At 38.6% G+C, this 22,763-nt stretch overlaps 1 protein-coding gene across 1 annotated transcript in view; it reads right to left on the bottom strand.

Annotated features, from left to right (window-relative positions):
• Positions 1-217: 217 nt before the first annotated feature.
• The window catches only part of SF3B1 (splicing factor 3b subunit 1), a gene marked incomplete at its 5' end in the record, with an annotated part of 54,312 nt that continues 31,766 nt past the window's right edge, over positions 218-22,763 (bottom strand). Inside the window, 19 exon segments of the mRNA XM_080689356.1 lie at positions 218-519; positions 810-1,026; positions 6,377-6,649; positions 10,037-10,168; positions 10,568-10,688; positions 12,297-12,408; positions 12,493-12,675; positions 12,962-13,183; positions 13,715-13,840; positions 13,988-14,134; positions 14,230-14,375; positions 14,884-15,154; positions 15,264-15,350; positions 16,157-16,336; positions 16,896-16,997; positions 17,089-17,286; positions 18,976-19,097; positions 20,044-20,256; positions 21,833-22,070. Of these exon segments, the coding sequence (XP_080545482.1) occupies positions 361-519; positions 810-1,026; positions 6,377-6,649; positions 10,037-10,168; positions 10,568-10,688; positions 12,297-12,408; positions 12,493-12,675; positions 12,962-13,183; positions 13,715-13,840; positions 13,988-14,134; positions 14,230-14,375; positions 14,884-15,154; positions 15,264-15,350; positions 16,157-16,336; positions 16,896-16,997; positions 17,089-17,286; positions 18,976-19,097; positions 20,044-20,256; positions 21,833-22,070 (3,249 nt within the window). The 3' untranslated portion in view covers positions 218-360.

The following is a 22,763-nucleotide window of genomic DNA, read 5'->3' as shown; positions in this document are numbered from 1 at the left end:
GCATTTTACAAGTCATGTTCAAAAAACACACACAAATTAGCATTTTGTACACAAATGTTTATTTCTCAATTAAACATTCCCTTTAAATACAAGGAATGAATTCTAAATCTTCATAAAGATGAATTAAAAATGAAATCCCTCCAGTATACTGTGTAATCACTGTGTTCTTGGTCACTACTGGCATTTACTGTATAACATCAAAAACAAAGACAGGTTATTTAAAAATCATGCTACTGGATTTCTAGCTTTTCCTCTATGACCAGCACTTTACTGATCTGCAATGTTTAAAAGTTTATATCACCAAATCGAAGCAAGTTTAAGGTGTGAAACAGCTGTGCGTTTAACACAAAATAAACAAAATTATAGAATATAGTCAAGTTCGTAACGAATATAGGTGTTCTTATCATCATTGTAGATTCTTGGGTAATGGGCTATGAGAGCATCCTGTGAACCAATGTAGATGGAGTTGTAAATTTTCCAATACACATCTCTGACTTTCCGAGCTGGGTGAAACAGACCCTGAAAAAATTTAAAGGTTACATTATTTCAATTTTCAATATTTCAATTTTCAAGAACATACAAAACCTTAACAGAATAACAACCCATAAAGATAATATTCAAAGCTGCCCTTTAGGAAGGAAGAAAAAAATATGGCAACTGCACAAAACTGCAGTGGGCAAAGATGTAACCTAAATCCCTCTGCACCATACAACTGTTCTCCCAGTGGCACAATATATATCCCCAAATGATAAGTCAACACATAAGATCACTTTTCTCACTGGGCAATCTTTTAAAAATCTTTAACCTACCTGTAAACAATACTGCAACATTCTACATGGTCCAATAGCAACTCTCAGGCCCTCCAGGGCTCCCATGACTGCCTGGATTACATGGGGAGACGTCTCAAACACATTAGGCCACACATAGTTCAACAAGTGATTCAGAGAATCTTCACAACCAAATCCATAAACCCCAAGTGACATGTGCTGTACCACCGCACTAGCTGTCTGTCTGTGTACCAGGTCCCTGTAATGGAGGGGGGGAAATTCTGTTAAGATATAGTTTTACAGAACATGGTCATCTACCCATTAGGAATTAAATTACTAAGTAAACTGAACAGATGGGAAGTCATTCTAACACCTTAAGTCTGGTACATCCTTTAGAATATTAATGGTTCCACTTGAGATCTTTTTGCTTTAATGACTCAAACATTACTAAGATCTACTAAAAAATAAGCCATATTTTCTAACTAACCTTTAAAGGGAGTAAGAGAGCAAGAGCCCCAGGCAGTCTTTAGTTTTAGTATGCTGCTAAAGTGATTCTTACATATAACACTAAAATCTTATTTTACTTATTTCTGTGATACTGGACATTGAACTCAGAAGCATCCTACCTTCGAGCTATTTCCCCAGCCTGGTTTTATTTCTTATTTGGAAACAGGGTCAGAACCGGGCACGGTGGCACATGCTTGTGATCCCAGCACTTCACTTGGCGGGCTGAGACAGGAGGATCACACAGGTTCGAAGCCAACCTCAGCTACTTAGTGAGGCTCTCAGCAACTTAGTGAGACCCGGTTTCCAAATAAAGTATAAACTAAGCCAGGCATGGTGCTGCACACTTGTAATCCCAGCATTTGGGAGGCTGAGACTGGAGGATCATGGTTCGCAGACAGCCTCAGCTACTTAGTGAGGCCCTCTGCAACTCAGTGAGACCCGGTTTCAAAATAAAGAATAAAAAAAAAATTAGGGCAGGAGGTGTAGCTCGGAGGTTGAATGCCCCTGGGTTCCATCCCAAGACCTGCAAAAATAGATAGATAGTTAGACAGACAGACAGACAGACAGACAGAGAGTATTAAAACAGGTCTGAGGATATAGCCCAAAGGTAGAAAAGCCCCTGGGTTCCACCCTTAGTATCACTCACACACACACACACACACACACACACACACACACACACACACACACACACAGGAAACAGGGTCTTGGGAAGTTGATAAGAGTCTCACTACCTGCTAAGGCTGTCCTTGAACACACAATACTCCTGTCTCAGCCTCCCAAGTACTGGGTTTAAGGCATGGACCACCACGCCCAGTTTATAATCTCATTTTAAACTCTAGCTTATAGTAATTCAGATGTCACCATACAACAGATAGCTAAATTAAAACTGTTCTCATGTAAATAATTGTGAAGAGGAAAAGGCCAATAATTCTTTCAAATCTACAGAAATTAAGAATTCTGTTGCCTCTTGTGTTACCTGAATTTATATGTATGACAAATCAGTGAGCTATTCATTTCAGTTATTCTGAACATGTGAATGGGATAAGACACAGTAGGGCTGCAATGGTATAAAAAAGGACTGGGTATAAAAATGATTTCAGCCGGGCGTGGTGGCGCACGCTTGTAATCCCCGCGCTTGGGAGGCGGAGACAGGATTGCACAGGTTCAAAGCCAGCCTTGCTGGCTTAAGAGACCCTGTTTCCAAATAAAAAAGTATAAAAATAGGTCACGGAGTGAAACCCAGAGGTAAAAGGGTTTCCAGGAACCCCAGTACCACAAAAAAATAAAAAAATAAAAAAAAGATTTCATATACTCTGTCCCCAAAATATTAAGAACATCTCTAAGGTATAAGAGATGTGTATTTATGCTGGGCGTGGTGGCGCACGCCTGTAATTCCCGCGCTTGGGAGGCGGAGACAGTAGGATTGAATCCAGCCGCTCTGGCTTAAGAGACCCTGTTTCCAAATAAAAATATAAAATAGGTCTGGGAAGTGTAGCCCGGAGGTAGAAGGGCTTCCAGGAACCCCAGTACCACCAAAAAAGAAAAAATAATAATAAGAGATGTGTAGTTACTAACATCCTTATATCTCTTACTGTAATGTCTAATCTATTCACCATAGTATTTCTCATTAATAAATTTTCCAACTAAATTAATTTATTTAGTTAGTTGTTTGGTTTTGGGGGGGCGGGTATGGGGATGGAACCCAGGGGCATTCGACCACTGAGCTACACCCCCTGCCCTATTTTTTATTCTTTATTTTGAAACAGGGTCTCACTAAGTTGCAGGGGGCCTCACTAAGTAGCTGAGGCTGTCCGTGAGCTGCGATCCTCCAGTCTCAGCCTCCCGAATGCTGGGATTACAAGCGTGCACCACCACGCCTGGCTATTTAGAAATTTTTGATGGCGTTACTACATTAGCTTGTCAGTACACAGAACATAATTTTTAACCAGAGATCTCAATAATCACAGTATGCTATGCTCAGGCACTTCTCAAGGAATGAATATACAACGGTTATTTATTCCAACTTTGAACCAAGGAAGGAATTTTTTTTTATTTCCTTTTTTTGCAGTTCTGGTTATTGAAACTAGGGCCTCACACATATTAGACAAGTGCTTGCTCTACCACTGAGCTACAACTCCAACCCCTTCTAAATTTTATTTTCAAGGCAGCATCTCTCAAAGTTGCCAAGGTGACCTGCCCACCTCACCACCCCAAGTAGCTGAGATTATGGGTGTATGTTACCATACCCATCAGAGCCCATGCTTTAACACAATTCTTAGCTGGGCAGGTGGCACATGCTTGTAATCCCAGTACTTGGGAGGCTAAGACAGGAAGATCGCGTTTGTAGCCAGCCTCAGCTACTTAGTGAAGCCCTCCGCAACTTAGTGAGACCCTGTTTCAAAATAAAGAATAAAGAATAAAAAACAGGGCTAGGGCTGTAGGTCCGAGGTAGAATGCCCCTGGGTTCAATCCCCAGCACCATAAAAAAAAAAAGAAAAAAAAGAAAATATGATTCTTATTCTGTTTCCATTTCTTGCACATATGCCTCTGGTAACTTGCTGAGTCTAGTTTAAAGTTGCTCTTTAAGAAGGTCATTAATGAGTAATTTTAATCTGTACACAAAAGTAACTGAACTGAAAATACTTTCTACTCTTTAAAAATAAAGAGATAGCCGGGTGTAGTGGCGCACACTTGTTATCCCAGCAATTGGGAGGCTGAGACAAGAGGACCGCAGGATCGCACAGGTTCGAAGCCAGGCCCAACTGTGAGGCTCTCAGCAACTTAGTAAGACCCTGTTTCCAAATAAAATATAAAATAGGTCTGGGAATGTAGTCAGGAGGTAGAAAGACCCTGGGTTCCATCCCCAGTGGCACAAAAATAAATAAGAGCCAGGCATGGGGCGAACGCTTGTAATCCCCCCGCTTGGGAGGCAGAGACAGGAGGATCGCGCAGGTTCGAAGCCAGCCGCGCACGCTGGCTTAGGAGACCCTGTTTCCAAATAAAAATGTAAAAATAGGTCTGGGAGTGTAGCCCGGAGGTAGAAGGGCTTCCAGGAACCCCAGTACCACAAATAAATAAATAAATAAATAAATAAATAAATAAATAAATAAATAAATAAATAAATAAATAAATAAATATAGTTGGACCTTGCACTTTCCCTTATAATTTTTTTCAGGTACTCAGTTTAAAACTATATATTAATCTAGAGGGGAGAGGTACCAGGAAACAGTCTGAAAAAGTACTTGAGCAGTACTACATTGGTGGCCACCACCTTAAGAGAAATTTTTAGTTCAGTTGCAATAAAAGTTAAAAAGATGATGTCTCTCTGTCATACTAACTCATATGTTTGACCTTATCTTTTTGAGAGGGTACTAGGGATTGAACCTAGGGGCATTCTACCTCTGGGCTACATCCCCACACCTATTTTATTTTTTATTTGGAAAACAGGGTCTCACTAGTTTACTGAGTCTCACAAAGTTCCTGAGGCTGGCTTCAAATCTCTGAACCTCCTGTCTCAACCTTCCAAGGACTGGAATTTTAAGTGTGTACCACCACGCTAAGCTTATATTTTATTAATTTTTAAAACAAGTCAAGCCAGGCGGGGTGGCACACACTAGTAATCCCAGTGCTTGGGAGGCTGAGACAAGAGGACTGCACAGGTTCAAAGCCAGCCTCAGCTACTTAGTGAGGCTCTCAAGTTAGTGAGACCCTGTTCCAAATAAAGTATAAAAAACAGGTCTGGGAGCCAGGCATAGTAGCACATGCTTGTAATCCCAGCACTCAGGAAGCAGAGAACAGAGGATAGTGGTTCGCGGACAGCCTCAGCTACTTAGTGAGGCCTTCTGCAACTCAGTGAGACCCTGTTTCAAAATAAAGAATAAAATATAGGGCAGAGGGTGTAGCTCAGAGGTCAAAGGCCCCTGGGTTCCATTCCTAGACCGGCAAAAAAAAAAAAAAGAAGAAAAGAAAAAGGGTTTGGGAGTATAGCCTGAAGGTAGAAAAGCCCCTGGGTTCCACACCAAGTACCACCCCCCACCCTAAAAAAGAGCCGGGGGGTGGTGGAGCACGCTTGTAATCCCAGCATTCGGGAGGCTGAGATCGAAGGATTGCGGTTCGCAGACAGCCTCAGCTACTTAGTGAGGCCCTCTGAAGCTCTGTAAGAGCTGGTTTCCAAATAAAGAATAAAAAATAGGGCAGGGGGTGTAGCTCAGAGGCCGAATACCCCTGGGTTCCATCCCCAGACCCGCAAAAGAAAAAGAAAAAACAAATCACTGATTACTGTTTTTCAAAACGTATAGTCTAACAAACATGAAAGGGGATTTAAAATGGGAGAAGAGCCAAGAATGGTGGCCCATGCCTATAATCCCAGTATGTGGGAGGCTGAGACAGGAGGATCACTGGTTTGCAGTCGGCTCAGCAACTCATCAAGAACTTGTTTCAAAATAAAAAAATAAACCGGGCGTGGTGGCACACACTTGTAATCCCCGCACTTGGGAGGTGGAGACAGGAGGATCACACAGATTCGAAGCCAGCCTCTCTGGCTTGAGACCCTGTTTCCAAATTTAAAAAATATAAAATAGGTCTGGGAGTGTAGCCCAGAGATAGAAGGGTTTCCAGGAACCCCAGTACCACCAAAATAATAATAATAATTAATTTAAAATAATTTTTAAAAAAGGGCCGGGGGTGAGGCACAGAGGCAGAATGCCCCTGAGTTCAATCTCCAGTAACACACACACACACACACACACACACACACACACACACACACACACACACACGGAGCAAAGACAGTGCTGCATGCCTTACAACCCCAGCAATTCTGGAGGTTGAGACAAGAGGATTGCAAGCTTGAGGCCAGCCTGGGCAACTTATGTCTCAAAATAAGTAATAATAATAATGGTAACATTGATGATGACAGGACTGAGGATGATAGAAGATTCATGGTTAAGCACCTCTAGATTCAATCCTCAGTACAGAAAAAGTCCTATTTACAGTTTTTTTAAAATCCAGGATAGTCTTTTATCTATAACAACATCACAACAAATAATTATTTAATAATCATTTTAATTATTTTCTTGGATTTAGTTCAAGTCACTTACCTATCCATTAAAGCATCCTCAAGTAATGGTGTTACAGCATAAATATAGTCTTTTCCCATTTCACCAATATATTCAAACAAGAAGGACAGTGACTTTAACACGCCATTTTGAACATTCAGTTCAGGAACTCTGTATTCATTCATTAAGGCAGGGAGTACTGTGAAGGGTGAACAGGTTTCAGCGACAATGGCTATTGCTACAGTGGTACAAACTCTGTTCTGCCTTTCTTGAACTTTGAGGTTGTTTAAAAGCGTAGCCAATACATCATGAGGGCTGGGGGAGAAAAAAGAATGTGTCAGCAAACTTATGAAGTGTAAATCAGTAATTTTATGTTAAAATGCAATACTTTCAAATCATTAGCATTGCTGCTTCTATGTACAACCTTCAAATAAATTTAAAAGTTAGTTTTAAGAAAGGATAGTAATTCAAAAGGATTTATTTTAGCCGGGCGTGGTGGCTCACACTTGTAATCCCAGCATTTGGGAGGCTGAGACCTGGAGGATCGTGGTTCGCGGACAGCCTCAGCTACTTAGTGAGGCCCTCTGCAACTCAGTGAGACCCGGTTTCAAAATAAAAGAATAAAAACTAGGGCAGGGGGTGTAGCTCGGAGATCAAATGCCCCTGGGTTCCATCCCCTGACCCCCCCCCCGCAAAAAGGATTTATTTTCTTTTGCGGGTCTGGGGATGGAACCCAGGGGCATTTGACCTCCGAGCTACACCCCCTACCCTAGTTTTTATTCTTTATTTTGAAACTGGGTCTCACTGAGTTGCAGAGGGCCTCACTGAGTAGCTGAGGCTGTCCGCGAACCGCGATCCTCCAGGTCTCAGCCTCCCGAATGCTGGTATTACAAGCGTGCGCCACCACGCCCGGCTCGATTTATTTTCAAATGTAATGTTCAGCCTTTGCTTTTTCTGTTTTTTTGTACTGGAGATAGAAACCAAGAGCATTCTACCTCTGAGCTACACTCCCAGCCCTATTTTTTATTCTTTATTTTGAAACAGTTTCACTAAGTTGCAGAGGGCCTAAGTAGCTGAGGCTGGCCTCAAATAACGATATTACTATCTCATCTTTCCAAGCACTGAGATTACAAGTGTGTGCCACCACAACCAGCTTACATTTTCTAACATAAAAAACCTACTACTCTATTTTTAAATTGGTCAAAGTGGGGATGGGAATAAAATTCTGGTCTCCCATGCTCAAACATTCAAAACGTATTTTCCAGCTGGGCATGGTGGCACACGCTTATAATCTCAACATTTGGGACGCTGAGCCAGGAGGATCCAGATCACAATCAGCATCAGCTACTTAGTGAGACCCTGTTTTAAAAAGAAGAATAAAAACTAGGGCCAGGAGTGTAGCTCGGTAGTAGAATGCCCCTGGATTGCATTCCTGGTACCGCCAAAAATAAATAAATAAATATTTTCCTTCTCACATACTGGCACTATCTATTTTCTCCCTAAAAGTACTTCTTTTGCCACAGCTGAGAGGAACAAAGGGGCTATAAAGTTTGCATGACTATTTGTTGAAAATTTTTTTATTATATTACCACTTAAGTAAATACTGCTTTTACCAAAAATTGAGAGGAAAGACTGTGTACATTTCTGTAATAAGTGGGATGGAGGTATGCTATCTAATCTGTCTTTTGTATATTTCTTAAAAATGTTTTAGTTATTAATTTACTAAGCCACATGTAGATATAGTATTTCATTTTCTAAAATTACTGTTTTAGTTTAGTTCTGACAGGAAAGCAAATAAAAGATTATCCCATAAAACAAATGTAATTCAGTTAAATTTACCGATTAATCTTGGAATATTTAAAAACATAAAGCAGCCAGATTGCACTTGGGAGGCTGAGACAGGAGTATCGCACAGGTTTGAAGCCAGCCTCAGATACTTAGTGAGGCTCCCAGCAACTTAGACCCTGTTTCCAATTAAAGTATAAAATAGGTCTGGGAAGCCAAGCGTGGTAGCGCACGCTTGTAATCCCTGCGCTTGGGAGGCTGAGACAGGAGGATCGCACAGATTTGAAGCCAGCCTCAGATACTTAGTGAGGCTCTCAGCAACTTAGTGAGACCCTGTTTCCAAATAAAATATAAAAAAAAGGTCTGGGAATATAGGCCGGAGGTAGAAAGCCTCTGGGTTCCACCCCTAGTACCACCACAAAAAAAAAAAAAAAAAAAAAAAAATATATATATATATATATATATATATATATATATATATATATATATATCACTGAGACAATGCTATAAATTAAAACCCTGCCTTATTTATTTGTACTGAGGAGTGAACTTAGGGGCATTCTACCTCAAAGCTACACCCCCAATCTGTTTGTTTTTGTTTTAGTTTTGGTTTTTTGGTTGGTACTGGGGATGAAACCCTTCTACCTCTCCAGGCTATACTCCCAGACCTATTTTATATTTTTATTTGGAAACAGGATCTCTTAAGCCAGTAAGGGGCTTCAAACCTGCGTGGATCTTCCTGTCTCCGCCTCCCAAGCACAGGGATTACAAGCATGCGCCACCACGCCCGGACTCAGCCCTATTTTTTATTCTTTATTTTGAAACAGGATCTCACTGAGTTGCAAAGGGCCTCACTAAGTAGTTGAGGCTGTCTAAAAACCAAAATCCTCCTGTCTCAAGCCTCCCAAATGCTGAGATTATAAGTGTGGGCCACCATACTCGACTTCTGATATTTTATTATTTTGAAACAAGGCCTCACTAAGTTGTAGAGGGCCTAAGTTTTTGAAGTTGGCCCCACACCTGTGATCCTCTTGTCTCAGCCTCCCAAGTCTAGGATTACAAGTGTGTGCTACCATGCCTGGCTCTCCCTTAAAATTTTAAGCAACAAATTCTAAATAAACCTAAAACAAAATAAATTCTAAAAAGAATCATAAAAATCTGAAATTGTTCTGAAAATGGAACTGTTTCCCTCTCTAAAAATATCTAATTTTGATTAGAGGAAATTTGAAAGTTTCTCATGTATTTTAATTAGTTAAAAATAAGAAAACATTTTAAAAACTGCAAGGTCAGTGTGGTTAAATGATGGATTTTCCCACCTGCATTCATCATACTATGCCTCAAAAGAAATTTCTACCTAGAAATATTTTCCAACATCACAATGGCTTATGACATAATTTTTAAAAAGTGAAGTATTTTTTAACGAGATTTTTTTCCCCTTAAATATAACTTTTAGAAAATCCTATAAGGGAGTTGGGTACATGTCTTAATGTTGAGAAGCAGTTGAGTCTGGGTTTGAATTTACTTGAATGGATTAAAAACTGCATTGTTACAGAGCTAGAAATCTTTAGGTATGAAAAATGATAATAGCCTTAACACTGAGTACACATAATACTTATAAGCATGTGAAGATGTGATCAATTTGTGATGTGACTTGTATAAAAAAGTATATATGTATCTTTTGAAGTGTTAAAAGGAAAACAGTACTTTATATTCTTTATCATATCACTTTTTATAAGTGTTGAATATATTCTTGCTTATTTTTCTATGTTCTGTTTTGTAGCCTTAAGAAGTATTCCAAACATATCTGAATGTATAAAATAAAGAGTAAATGCCCTACATGGTGTGATGCTGCAATACCTATAAAACTGTGTGCATATATTAAATTTTGTCTCTTGAAAAAAAAAGTGAAATACTCACCCAATGGCCTTTGCAATATAACCAAATGTGTTGACAGTTGCTCTACGAATAGCTTTCTTGTGAGCTTTTAAGAGCTCTAAAAGCTCAAAGCAAATCCTCATCCACTCTCTTGCAGACACATATTCAGCTCCCCTAATTGAAAAGAATAATAATATATCTTGTGGTATTTTGGTTTTTTGCATTACTAAGGATTGAGCCCAGGGCCTCACATCTATCAGGCAAGCATTCTACCACTGAGCTATACCCCAAGCCTCAAGGAATGGTTTAATTCCCAAATTCAGTTCTGAAAACATTTTTAACCAATTTTAAACATTAAATAAGTTACTATTACTTTTAGAAAGACTAAATGTCTTAACTATATTACCACTCCCCATTACAAGCCCAACTGAATGAAATGTGACTGAAAATACTGGACAGCTTGATCATATATAGTCACTGTAACAACATTAAGTAAAATTTTGTTAACCAAAAACAAAGTAGTAAATCTGAGAACAAATACTGCTTATAAAAATATTTAGGTAATCTGTTCACCTGTCAGCAATACGACCAACAAGATCAATACAGTTTTCTTGTACTTTTTCATGCCTGTTCTTTAAGATAGGGGTGAGTCTTGGCAGCAGATCTTTAATTGGTGGGGTCATCTTATGCATACCTATTTAATAAAAATCAAAAAGGTATCAATTAATATTTGAACTGCAACCTTTTTTTTTCCTTTTACTTTGCAATGTAATACACGTGACTAGGAATAAATATAAACTTTCGGCTGCCTATGAAAAGAGAAAACCCCAGATTCTGACCAGACTCAGAATTGTTTTTTAACTCTTTATTAACAACTTCTGATTATGCATAGAAATGAAAGAAATCAGTGAAGTGAATTAAAGAATGATGGATACTCAATAACAAAAAAGTCTTATTTGGTTCTGAAATGTATTTGTACACTGACATTAAAATATGGGGACAGCTTATGTTCCGGCCATACACAACAATATAAGCCAGAGGAAGACATGTAAATTAAAGCAAAATTTTCCAGAAAGGGCCCCCTTACCCTTTAACTGCAAAACAAACAGATCTCCAGTCTCCCTGCAATGCAGGGCATACTTGGATGGTATTTACACCTATGAAGAGAGAAAAAAGGAGGCAGCTGGCAGGGGCTCTTGCTCTAACTAGAATTGCTTGCTCACTCTCTCTCCATTGTTTTTCCCATGTTTCCCTGTGAACCAGAGCCCCACAAGTGGCCAAGTAACTGATTTTTGGCAAATTACTATTTTTCAAGCACAGAGGAACTGGGCTGAATTAGGAATTATATGTAAGTGCAATAGTTCAAAGACCAATAGTTCATAACTACTCCTAACTAAAGCCACTATTTGTCAAGTACAGAGGAACTGGGCTGAATTGGGAATGATATGGAACTGCAGTAGTTCAACAATCTATTATAGTGCATAAATACTAACTCAGAAAAACAGTGGTCATCACAGCCAGCTATTTTGACCTCTTGCTAAATTCTTTCTGACCCTCTAAGCCCTAAGGAGTCACTTTGGGCAATTAAGTTCATTTATGAAAAGAGATTAAACATAAGAAGTAATTTATCATACATCCCTAAAAGAATAAAACTCTCTACTCTCGGTACCCAAGTTTATTTGTAATATAAACTTGTTTTTACTTGGGGCTAAAAAACAAAATAGATAGTTTTAAAGACTTGGGTATAAAACTTGATCACTTTTCTTCCTAGTTTTTGTTTCTTTTGCAGTACTGATGATCAAACCCAGGCTTCATGCATGCTTAGGCAAGTGCTCTACCACTAAGCTATTAAAAAAATTAAAAACTCAAAACACCTGTCATAATAACTAATTCAAGGTTGACTAAATATGTAAGATTTCATTCTAAAATTAATTAAAATTTCAGAACTGGCCACTCCCCCTCACAGAACATGACAGAATATTTTTCTGCTAACACACTAGTTCTCCTGGGATCTTCTCTTCCATGACTTCAAAGTTTCCTGAGTTATGATTGCTTCCACACCTCTCTAAGTCTTAAACCTGCTTTTGCTCTTTTAAAGCAAAACATAAATGGGTTAAGAAGGTAAGATTTTTTTCAACATCCTCAGACTTAACTACAACCATAAAGTGCTTTCTGCTTTCTAAGAAGCAACAAAGATCACCCAACTTCTAAATATGATTCTGAATTTTTCTTTCAAAAACTACAAATAAAGGTAAAAAAAAAAAACAAAAGCAAGTTCTTACATGACCAGCAAAATCCATACCTATTACATTTACAATAGCTTTCAGTGCTCCAAGAATGCTGCCCAATACTTCAGGGTACTCTTCACCCAAATATTCATACAGCACAACACCCAAGTGCCCCATCAATTTTTCCTATAATAAAAGAAATAATATTAAATTGTTACTATTTATATTAAACTGCTTGTTGAAGAAATAAGAATTTGGTACAAAGCTTACCTCTTGACAGGTTTTCATGACCACAGCAGTTCGAGAAATCAAGTCAGCTGCCTGTTGCCTAACTTTAGCTGATTTGTTATTTAAACGCCACAAAACTGTACCACAAATCTGAGGCAGGTATGGTTTGACTCGTTTGCCAAGAGCATTGACCACTGTGCCAAAGCCATTCAACATTACTGAGTCCTAGAAAAGAAAAGCCAAGTTACATTAAAAATTCCTTGAGAACCAAAATTTAGTTTCCTTGTGACTGACAAAATGATTTTTAATGTACTTCAACCTTTTCTACCCACCCAAACACAAGTTTTAAAAAATCAAATCCAAAAATTTGAGATGAAAGAATATCTGGTAAGCAACTGAGGACATAAATGTCTTGAAAATTACCACAAATATTACTATTTTGGGGATAGTTGCTTTAAAAGATGCTTTTTACAGAAAGTCACTGGCAATTTGCTATAATAATTATCATTACCTCTGTAGTCTGTTCTTGGAAAGCATAAAGAATACCATCAATCAGCTGCTCCTCAAGTTTGTGATCAATATCTGCTGCTCCCAAGTTGCCCATAATTTTCTCGATTGTTTCCATCACCATTTTTCGGTACTGCTCGGCTTCATCTTTCAGATCATCCACAATCCTGGATATAATTTCTGCTGCACCTACTTTGTTTGCCAACTCCACAGTAGTATCAACTAACTAATAACAAAAAAAAAAAAACCCTTCAAACATATTGTTCATTCAAAGAAATAAAGCAGTATCACGAATACAAAATATTCTAAATGTACTACTTAGCTAGTGAACATGCTGAAAATGTTACTATTTATTAAACCTTAAGAAAACAAATAACTAGAAATTTTAAATGAGTCTAAGTGAATCAAGGTAATTCAAGGTATAATTGTATGCATGTTTCAATTAGCTAGATCAAAGCACTGAATGAGCCAGCCGTGGTGGCACACACTGGTAATCTCAGTACCTGGGAGGCTGAGACAGGAGGATCCAGGTTTAGTGAGACCCTGTTTCAAAATAAAAAATAAAATAGGGCTAGGGTATTGTTCAGAGGTAGATTACCCCTGGGTTCAATCTTCAGTACCACAAAAAAGGAGGAAAAAAGCTCTGAATGTAAGTGGCTGATGAAAATCTGCCTCCTTTCACAGTCAAGTATATATAAAGTATAAGATAATCAGGACAAAAATAATTTGTAACATGCAAATTGAATTAAAAAATTACCTGCCGGTAATTTCTTCTATCCAAAGCCATTCTATGCTGCCAGAAGTGTTTAAAGAAAGGAGGAAGAATCTCTGTTTTAATGTAGTTTGCTTCTACACCATCTGTTCCACAACATTGTTTTACCACCTAAGAGGTTAAAAATAGTAATAAGTCAAGCAGTATTGACACAACATACAATGAATTTAAAAAAAAAATTAGAGCTAACACTCTAATGAACCATGAAACAAACCTAGTTTAGGTTAACAAATCTGGAAAACAATCTGGACCGATTACCTTCAGCACAATTTTTTTCATTTCTTCATCAGGAGACTGGAATTCTCGAATAAGGATTAGCATCACTTCTCTAGTATAGTAGTTGGCATATTCTGCATCCATGAGAGGAATCAGATACCCAATAGCCTTTAAGAAAGCAGCCAAACCCTATTTAAAAAAATACATATACTTTAGCAAATTAGATTTACAATGCCTCAACGTAACAAGTAGAAATGAAAACAGATTCCAATTAATAGATTTACCTTTCCTCTGTGTTGCCGGATACCCTTCCACAGAGGTTTTAGCACAGAATCAAAAGATTCAATACCATAAGGAGTTGCTGCTTCAGCCAAGGCAGCAATGGCCAAAGCACTAATGGTCCGAACTTTCTGCTGCTCATCCACAAGACCTATAAAACCGAACAGGTTTTAACTATGAACTAATACTACTGAATTCCCACAATGTTGTCCATATACTAGCAATATTATCTAACCATTTAGCTAAACTGCAAAGTCTGTTTGCCTTATATAAAATGAGGTGGAAACCAGCATAAACCAGTCTTTCTATAACTAACCAAATTACAAACCTTAATATTGTTAACCCCACTTTTTTTGTGTGTGTGTGGTAACGGGGATGGAACCCAGGGGCATTCTACCTTCAAGCTACACCCAGCCCAGCCCTATTTTTTAGTCTTTTTAATTTTTGAAACAGGGTCTCAGAGTTGCGAAGGGCCTCACTAAGTAGCTGAGGCTGTCCGCAAACCGCGATCCTCAGTCTCCACCTCCCAAATGCTGGGAATACAAGCGTGTGCCACCACACCCGGCTAACCCCATTATTTACTAAATAAATTGTCTCCCCAAAACACAAGCCCAAATTTTGGGACAAGTCCTATAAAAGACAATTATGTTACAACTCACCATGTTCAATGATTTCAACTAAACTTCTGAGATGTGGCAAGATGGCACAGCCCATTAAAATAGCTATCTGTTGTACAATCTTAATACCAGTGTGTCTCGCTTGCCAAGACTTCTTGCTTTTGCACACAGCTTTTAAGAAGGGCAATAAAGAAGGAATGCCCAGGGCAGATGCTACAACAGCAAAAGCTCTAGCTGTTGTGTTACGGACATACTCATCCATATTATCTATATCAGGTCTCATAGTAGAGATCATGGTAGCCAGACCAGCAGCCTAAAAGGAAGAGAGAGCAAAACAGTATAAGTTAATAACATTAAACCTCAACCATCTCTCTATAACCAAATCAAGAGAAACTTTTTTCTCTAAAAATTTAACGTAATACCTTTGCCAAATTAGAAATAATCTCTCGGCCTTCCACTCTAGCATAGTAATCTTCATCAATCAACAGTGGCTCAATAACCACAAGAATCTGAAGAAGAAAAAAAGAAGTTAAACAATCATAACAATTACTTGTTACATTTATATGTAAAACAAACACATATAGGAAATTTATAATTAGCAGGACTTTATTAATCAAAGAACAAAGTTTTTAATTAGACCAAGCTGGCTAGTACATGCCTACAATTCCAGCTGGGAGACAGAGGCAGGAATATCATAAATTCAAGGATAGCCTGTGCAATTTAGTAAGAACCTATCTCAAAATAAATACCTAACCTTGCCCTAGCCTAATGTTAATATAAGCAAATGAAAAAAATGGATATAAATCCATTTAGGTAAAGATGGCAGAAAGTTACATCTACATATACCTTTATTTATATGTACATGTTACATGGCTTGATATATGCTTTTGTAGGATAGACAAATTTATTGGTTAACGGTGAGCACCTCAAAGGAAGTGAATTTAGCCTTTCTACTGTAAATGTACAGAATCACCTAGTTTTTAGCACTATTTTTTTCCTTAGTGGGACTGGAGATTGAACCCAGAGGCAATCTACCTCTGTGCTAAAGCCCCAGCCTGTTTTTACTTCTTATTTGGAGACAGGGTCTAAGTTGCAGAGGACCTTAGTAAGTTGTTGAGCCTGGCTTTGAACCTGCAATCCTCCTGTCTTGGTCTCCCAAGTACTGGGATTACAAGTATGCATCACCACGCCCAGCTTAGCGTGTTTTTTTTTTTTTTTAACTTCAAGAATACAAAGACAAAAACCAAATCCACGAATTTCTAAATTAAAAATAAAAATATTAAACAATTCGAAACATCACTTAAGGAAAACAAACCTTGTGCACATATGGTCGGACTAAGTCATCAAGTTTGTATAATATCCTATCAATAACTTTCACAAGTAAATGACGCTCTTGATCTTCAAGTGTAGGAGACATCAGCAGAGGAAGAATCTGATTAAACAAAGGTCCAGCTCCAAACTCACGAGCTTTATCAGTGATCTGGCGCAATGCAGCCTAGGGAAAAAGTGGAAAAAAAGTTTTCTTTATAATCAAAGAACAAACTAATCCAGAAAGACTTTCTATAATATTTTAGTGTACACTTTTTATATAAAATGTTTTACATAAAAAGAGATGAGTTCATTTCTGTCAAGCTTATGCTAGTTTGAATTTTTATGACAAATTACAGCATTCCCTAGTAATAAAAAAGGGCAATTTAGTAGAACTATAGGAACCACAGAAGTATATGTAAGCCTTAATTTCAACCAAGGGACATTCCTTCTTCAAACTATACATGGTACTTATATAATTCCCTATATGCTGCCATTAATTAACTTCAAGGGCATCAAGGACAAAAAGAAAATTTTATTTCCTATATCCTTTTTAGTACAAATTCTTTGATTAGAAAAACAAAGTCCTGGGCTGAGGAGTGTTGCCTGACTCTGGATTCAATCCCTAGTACCCATCCACACACACACACCCCTGCCTTTCACTCCTTGATGCTATTATCCAATAAAGAGGATGATTATAAATTTCTAAATTAATGAACATAATGACTTAGCAAAGTAATATTTACCTTTCTCATGGGAGGTGTTCCATTCTTAATTTTTAAAAGCAACTTCATTATTTTTCTCTCTTTTTGCTCTTCTGGACTAAGTGTTGATTCATCAACATCAACCTGTAATAAAAAGAAAATTTAAAAGTATATCAAAATGTTGTGATTTCTAACTCCCAAACAAAAAGTAGCAATTTCTGCTATTATCACTTACCAATAGTTTATCAAAGTACTGAATATCATCAGGTTTTAAAAATGGAAGATTTCCAGATGGCTGATCGTTAACACTTTTCATAGTTCTATCTTCAGTTTGCATGTGGAAACCAGTCATGCCACCCAAAGGTGTCGGAGTTGCTGTCAGTTTTCGAGCTGGAGTTCGAATAGGAACATAACCAGCTGGAGGGGGAAGTACCTAAAGGATTTATAAGACAATTTAAGATTTTCTTGAATTTATAAATTGAAGAATAACAATAACTAAGATTTCACTTCAAATATTGTAGTTTATAAGGTAGAAAGCTTTTTAATTACTTGAAAAAAATTACCACCTATCCCACTAATTAGAAATTCAGAATGTTTATGACAAATATTTATATTTCTCATCTACTAATTAATTTTTTTGTATGTGTAATACGGGGGGTAGAACCCAGGGGCTTTTCTACCTCCAGGCTATACTCCCAGACATATTTTATACTTTATTTGGAAACAGGGTCTCACTAAGTTGCTGAGAGCCTCACTCAGTAGCTGAGGCTGGCTTTGAACCTATGTGATCCTCCTGTCTCAGCCTCCCAAGCGCAGGGATTACAAGCATGTGCCACCACGCCCGGCTTACTAATTAAAATTTAAATAGGTATAGCAAGAATGTGAGGAGCCCCACAGGGTAGTATACACCTGTAATCCAGAACTTGGAAGACTGAGATAGGAGAATGGAAGTTTAGAGGCCAGCCTCAGCAACTCTGTGAGGCCCTCAGCAACTTAGCAAGAACCTGTTTCAAAATAAAAATTAAAATAGGGCTGGGGTTAAGTCAGGCGTGGTGGCGCACGCTTGTAATCCCCGCGCTTGGGAGGCTGAGACAGGAGGATCGGCTCAGGTTCGAAGCCAGCCTCACCTGGCTTAAGAGACCCTGTTTCCAATAAAATATAAAAAAAAATAGGTCTGGGAGTGTAGACTGGAGGTAGAAGGCCCCTGGGTTCCATCCCCAATACCAGCAAAAAAAAAAAAAAAAAAAAAAGCTTCTTGCTTTGTTTCCATGTCTCCCTCTCCAGTTTCCTGTCTCCCTCTACTGTTTCTTGTGTCCCTCTTAAGTTCCTCGCCTCTCTCTCTCTTGGCCTCTGGTTTCCTGGCCCTTTCTGGCTTCTCTCTTCTATCTGTCTGTCTATCTCTGTCTGTCTGTCTCTCTCCTCCCCCACTCTGGCTTCTTGTCTGGCTCTCACTCTTTCGCATTCAGTCTTGCTCTTACTTCCCTTTTTGAAAAGAATTTAAAAAAAAAAAACTGGGTATGGCGGAGCATGCTTGTAATCCCAGTATTTAGGAGGCTGAGACAAGAGGATCACTAGTTCATAGCCAGCCTCAATAACTTAGAAAGGCCTCTGCAACTCAGTGAGACCCTATTACAACAATTAAAAATACAACAGGGCAGGAAGTATAGCTCATAGCTAGAATGCCCCTAGAATCCCCAGTACCTCAAGAAAAACAAAAGAGAAGCTTTATGTTAACTCACTTCTTTTCAACTGTATCATTTTTTTAGAACTGAAATGTACTTGGAAATAGCTAAAAGAATAGAGTAACAGTAAATTTGGGAAAGGCCAATGCAAACATGCAAACTAAACTTTTTCAACACTTTAAAAGTTCACAGCCAATAGTGGTAGCACATGTCTGTAATCCCAGTACCTGTGAGGCTAAGTCAGGAGGATCACAGGTTCAAAGCCAGCCTCAGCAATTTAGTGAGACTTGCAGCAACCTAGGGAGATCCTGTTTCAAACAAAAATAGAAAGAGCTAGGGTATATCTCAGAGATAGAATGCCCCTGGGTTCAATCCCCAGTACCACACACACAAAAAGTGCACATCCTAAATATTACCACATTCATATTCTCTATTACTACCTTATATCCTTCTGGGAACATAGCGTCTAACTCTTCATCAGAAAGGGGGCGATTTCGTTCATCAATTTCTCTCTCCCACCGCCAAGCCTGAAGCTGTTCAGGAGTCATACTCATTATGTGACCTACCAAAAAACACAAACTTCTATAACAATATATAATGCAAACTTTAACATTACATAGGTCCTTAGATATGATAGTAAAGATCAAGCTTAGTAATTCATTGCTTTCATACTATAAATACAAACCAAGTCAGACATGGTAAGAAGGCTAAGAAAGAAGTATAGCAACTTCAGGGCCAGCCTTATCAACTTAGTGAGACCCTGTTTCAAAATAAAAATAGGCTAAGCATGGTGGTCCAGGCCTATGCTCCAGTACTTGGTAAACGGAGACAGGAGGATCTCAAGTTCAGCCTCAGCAACTCAGCAAGACTGTTTCAAATAAAAAATAAAAAAGGGCTGGTATTAGAGAAGTAGAATGCCCCCAGGTTCAATCCCCAGTAACTCCTCTCCCCCCAAACTAACAGAGCACAGTAGTGGACATCTGTAATCCCAGTACTTGGGAGGCTGAAACAGGAGGATCAGAGGTTCAAGGATAGCCTCAGCAACTTGGCAAACCCTTAACAACTTAATAAGACACTGTTCAAAAGAAAAAATAAGAGCCGGGCGTGGTGGCGCACCCTTATTATCCCAGCATTTGGGAGGCTGAGACTGAAGGATAGCGGTTCGCGGACAGCCTCAGCTACTTAGTGAGGCCCTCTGCAACTCAGTGAGAACCAGTTTCAAAATAAAAAATAAAAAATAGGGCAGGGGGTGTAGCTCGGAGGTCGAATGCCCCTGGGTTTCAACCCCAGGCCCACAAAAATATATATAAATAAATAAAATAAAAAATAAAATAAAATAGGCAACAGGGCTAAGGGTGTAGCTCTGACATAGGATGCCCCATGCCCCTTGGTTCAATTAGTAAATAAATAGCAAAACTAGTTTTTATATTTATTTTTGCTAAAGCTGGCATTAAGAGTACACAAAAATCCACAAAGAAAAAAATATTTCCAATGAGAGAGGTTCCTACCTGGAGTAGGAGTAGCCATGTTCATAGCTGGTGTGCCAATTGGTGTTTTCCCAGGGGTCAAAACAGGAGTGCTTCCACCCATCTGACTAGCTGGTGTTTCATCCCAACGTGACTTTCTTTTACTGGCTCCAGGAGTCGGGGTTTCACCAATTGAATCTCCACCACGATCTGTTCGAGGAGTTTCAGCCCATCCACTTCCATGCCCAGGTGTATCTTCAAAGAGAAAACCAATAAGACCACAATATTAACCACTGTTTAAATAACATGGTTTATTCTCAACTAATAGATTTAACATCAAGTTCAGAAACAGTATATCCCTTAAACACAAATATAAATTTTTGATGTTCTATATTTATACTCTTCATTATTTTCTTTTACACCAATTACAAAAACATGTAGTAACTAATGATGAACAGAAAAACAAAGCAAAAACTTTTAGCTACTATTGCTATACAGAGCTATCTATTCTTTGTATCCTGAGCCATTTGATTCATTTCTCCCTGTAGCTGAGAACTCTGCATGGACAACTGTATACTACTTTCATCCAGCACAAGTGAGGCATTCCCCTGTGTCATTAACAATCTTTTGAGAAAATTTTTATAGCAAACAACATGCTACTAAATCTTAGCTTACCATAGTAATTCCCATAAATTGTTAAAGAAATATACCCTTAGATCATACATCCACAAATGAGAGGTTTAGAGAAATTCAGAGACAGAAAGTAGGACAGAGGTGACCAGCGACTGAAAGAGAAATGGAATGACTGGTTCTTGTTTAATGGGTATAGTTTCTGCTTAGGATAAGGAAAACATCCTAGAAGTGAAATCAATAATGGTGATGATCACAGAACACTGTGAATATACTGCATGCCACATTCATGCCCCTTTTTTAAGGAGGCGGGTCTGGGGATGGAACCAAGGGGTATTCGATCTCCAAGCTACACCCCCTGCCCTACTTTTTTTATTCCTTATTTTGAAACAGGGTCTCACTAAGTTGCAGAGGTCCTCACTAAGTAGCTAAGGCTGTCTGAGAACCACGATCCTGTCTCAGTCTCCCAAATGCTGGGATTACAACCATGTGCCACCACACCCAGCTTGTCCACTTTTTAAAACGAATAAAATGGCAAATTTTATATCATGACTATTTACCCAAAATAAAAAGCAAAAGTTGCCATGCATGATGGCACATGCTTGTAATCCTGGTACTTGAGAGGATGAGACAGGAGGAACACAGATTTTCAAGACAGCCTCAACAATGTGTGAGGGCCTCCACAATTTAGGGAGACCTTTTTTCAAAATAAAGAATAAAATAGGACTGGGGATACCACTCAGAGGTAGAATGCCTCTGGGTTCAATCCCTAGTACCTAAAAAAAAAAAAAAAAAAAAAAAAAAAAAACAGAAGAAAAAAAAAGTAAAAGGTTATTATTACCCAGGCGTGGTGGTACACGCTTATAATCCAGTACTTGGGAGGCTGAGGCAAGAGGGATCACAGTTCCAGGATAGCCTCAGCTACTTAGTGAGGCCTTCTGCAACTTAGTGAGAGCTTGTTTCAAATTTAAAAAAAAAAGGCTGGGAGTATAGCTCGGAGGAAGAATGCCCCTGGGTTCCACCCCCAGTACCACACACACAAAAAAGTTATGATCTACACACTTTACTTTCTTCTAAGATATTTTCTAAAATTTTTTTATGTCTATGTCCAGCTAAGACTAGAGAAAATAGATATCAGACTGATAAAGATCACTCAAGTTAACATTTCACCAAACATACATCCAGACTCCAATAAAAGTACCTCTTTCTGTTTTGGGGGTCTCGTCCCATCTGTTTTTACGAGCACTGGAAGTTGCACCTCCATGGCCTGGTGTTGCATGGCCTGGTGTATCGCCTCGTCCAGGAGTAGCAGCTCCTGCAGGTGTGTGACTAGGTGTAGGATCCCATATTTTTGAGCCTGGTGTTGCTCCAGGAGTTTCGCTTCCTTTTGCTCGACCTGGCGTCTCATCCCATCGTAAGGAAGGTGTATGTCCAGGGGTCTTAACAAAGCAAAATAAGAAAAATTTTATTTCAAACATCTCTATTCACACAAATAATTCGAAATTTTCTGTTAAATAAAAAAAAACTATATCCGGGCGTGGTGGCACAGCTTGTAATCCCCGCCCTTTGGAGGTGGAGAAAGGAGGATCGCGCAGGTTCAAAGCCAGCCTCTCTGTCTTAAGAGACCCTGTTTCCAAATAAAAAAAGTATAAAAATGGGTCTGGGAGTGTAGCCTGGAGGTAGAAGGGTTTCCAAGAACCCTAGTATCACCAAAAAAACAAAACAAAAAAAAAAAAAACCTTTAAACAAATAAAATTCTTCTCTACAATTAAGCCAGGCATGGTGGTACAATCCCACAATCCCAGTACTTAGGAAAGTGAGACAGAAGGATAGTAGGTTCACAACCAGCCTCAGCAACTTAACAAGACCTTATTTTAAACTAAAAAATAAAATACGGCTGGAGGTATAGCTCAGAGGCAAAATGCCCTGGTGTTCAAAACACACAAACACACGCAGGTGAAAGAAGACTATCCTTCTGCTTACAAGAGACCCACTTTCTTGTAAATACAAATTTAAACTCTTAATTTAGAAGAGTAAAAAAAAAAAAAAAAGACAAAACTTTAAAACAAAAACAAAATATTCTAAGTATAAATCCTGAATTTGCCACAAATCTGTGACTTTGGGAAAATCAC

The sequence above is a fragment of the Muscardinus avellanarius genome (assembly GCF_963383645.1).
Source record: "Muscardinus avellanarius genome assembly, chromosome: 2".
NCBI lineage: Eukaryota > Metazoa > Chordata > Mammalia > Rodentia > Gliridae > Muscardinus > Muscardinus avellanarius.
This window is presented reverse-complemented; position numbering and strand designations above follow the sequence as displayed.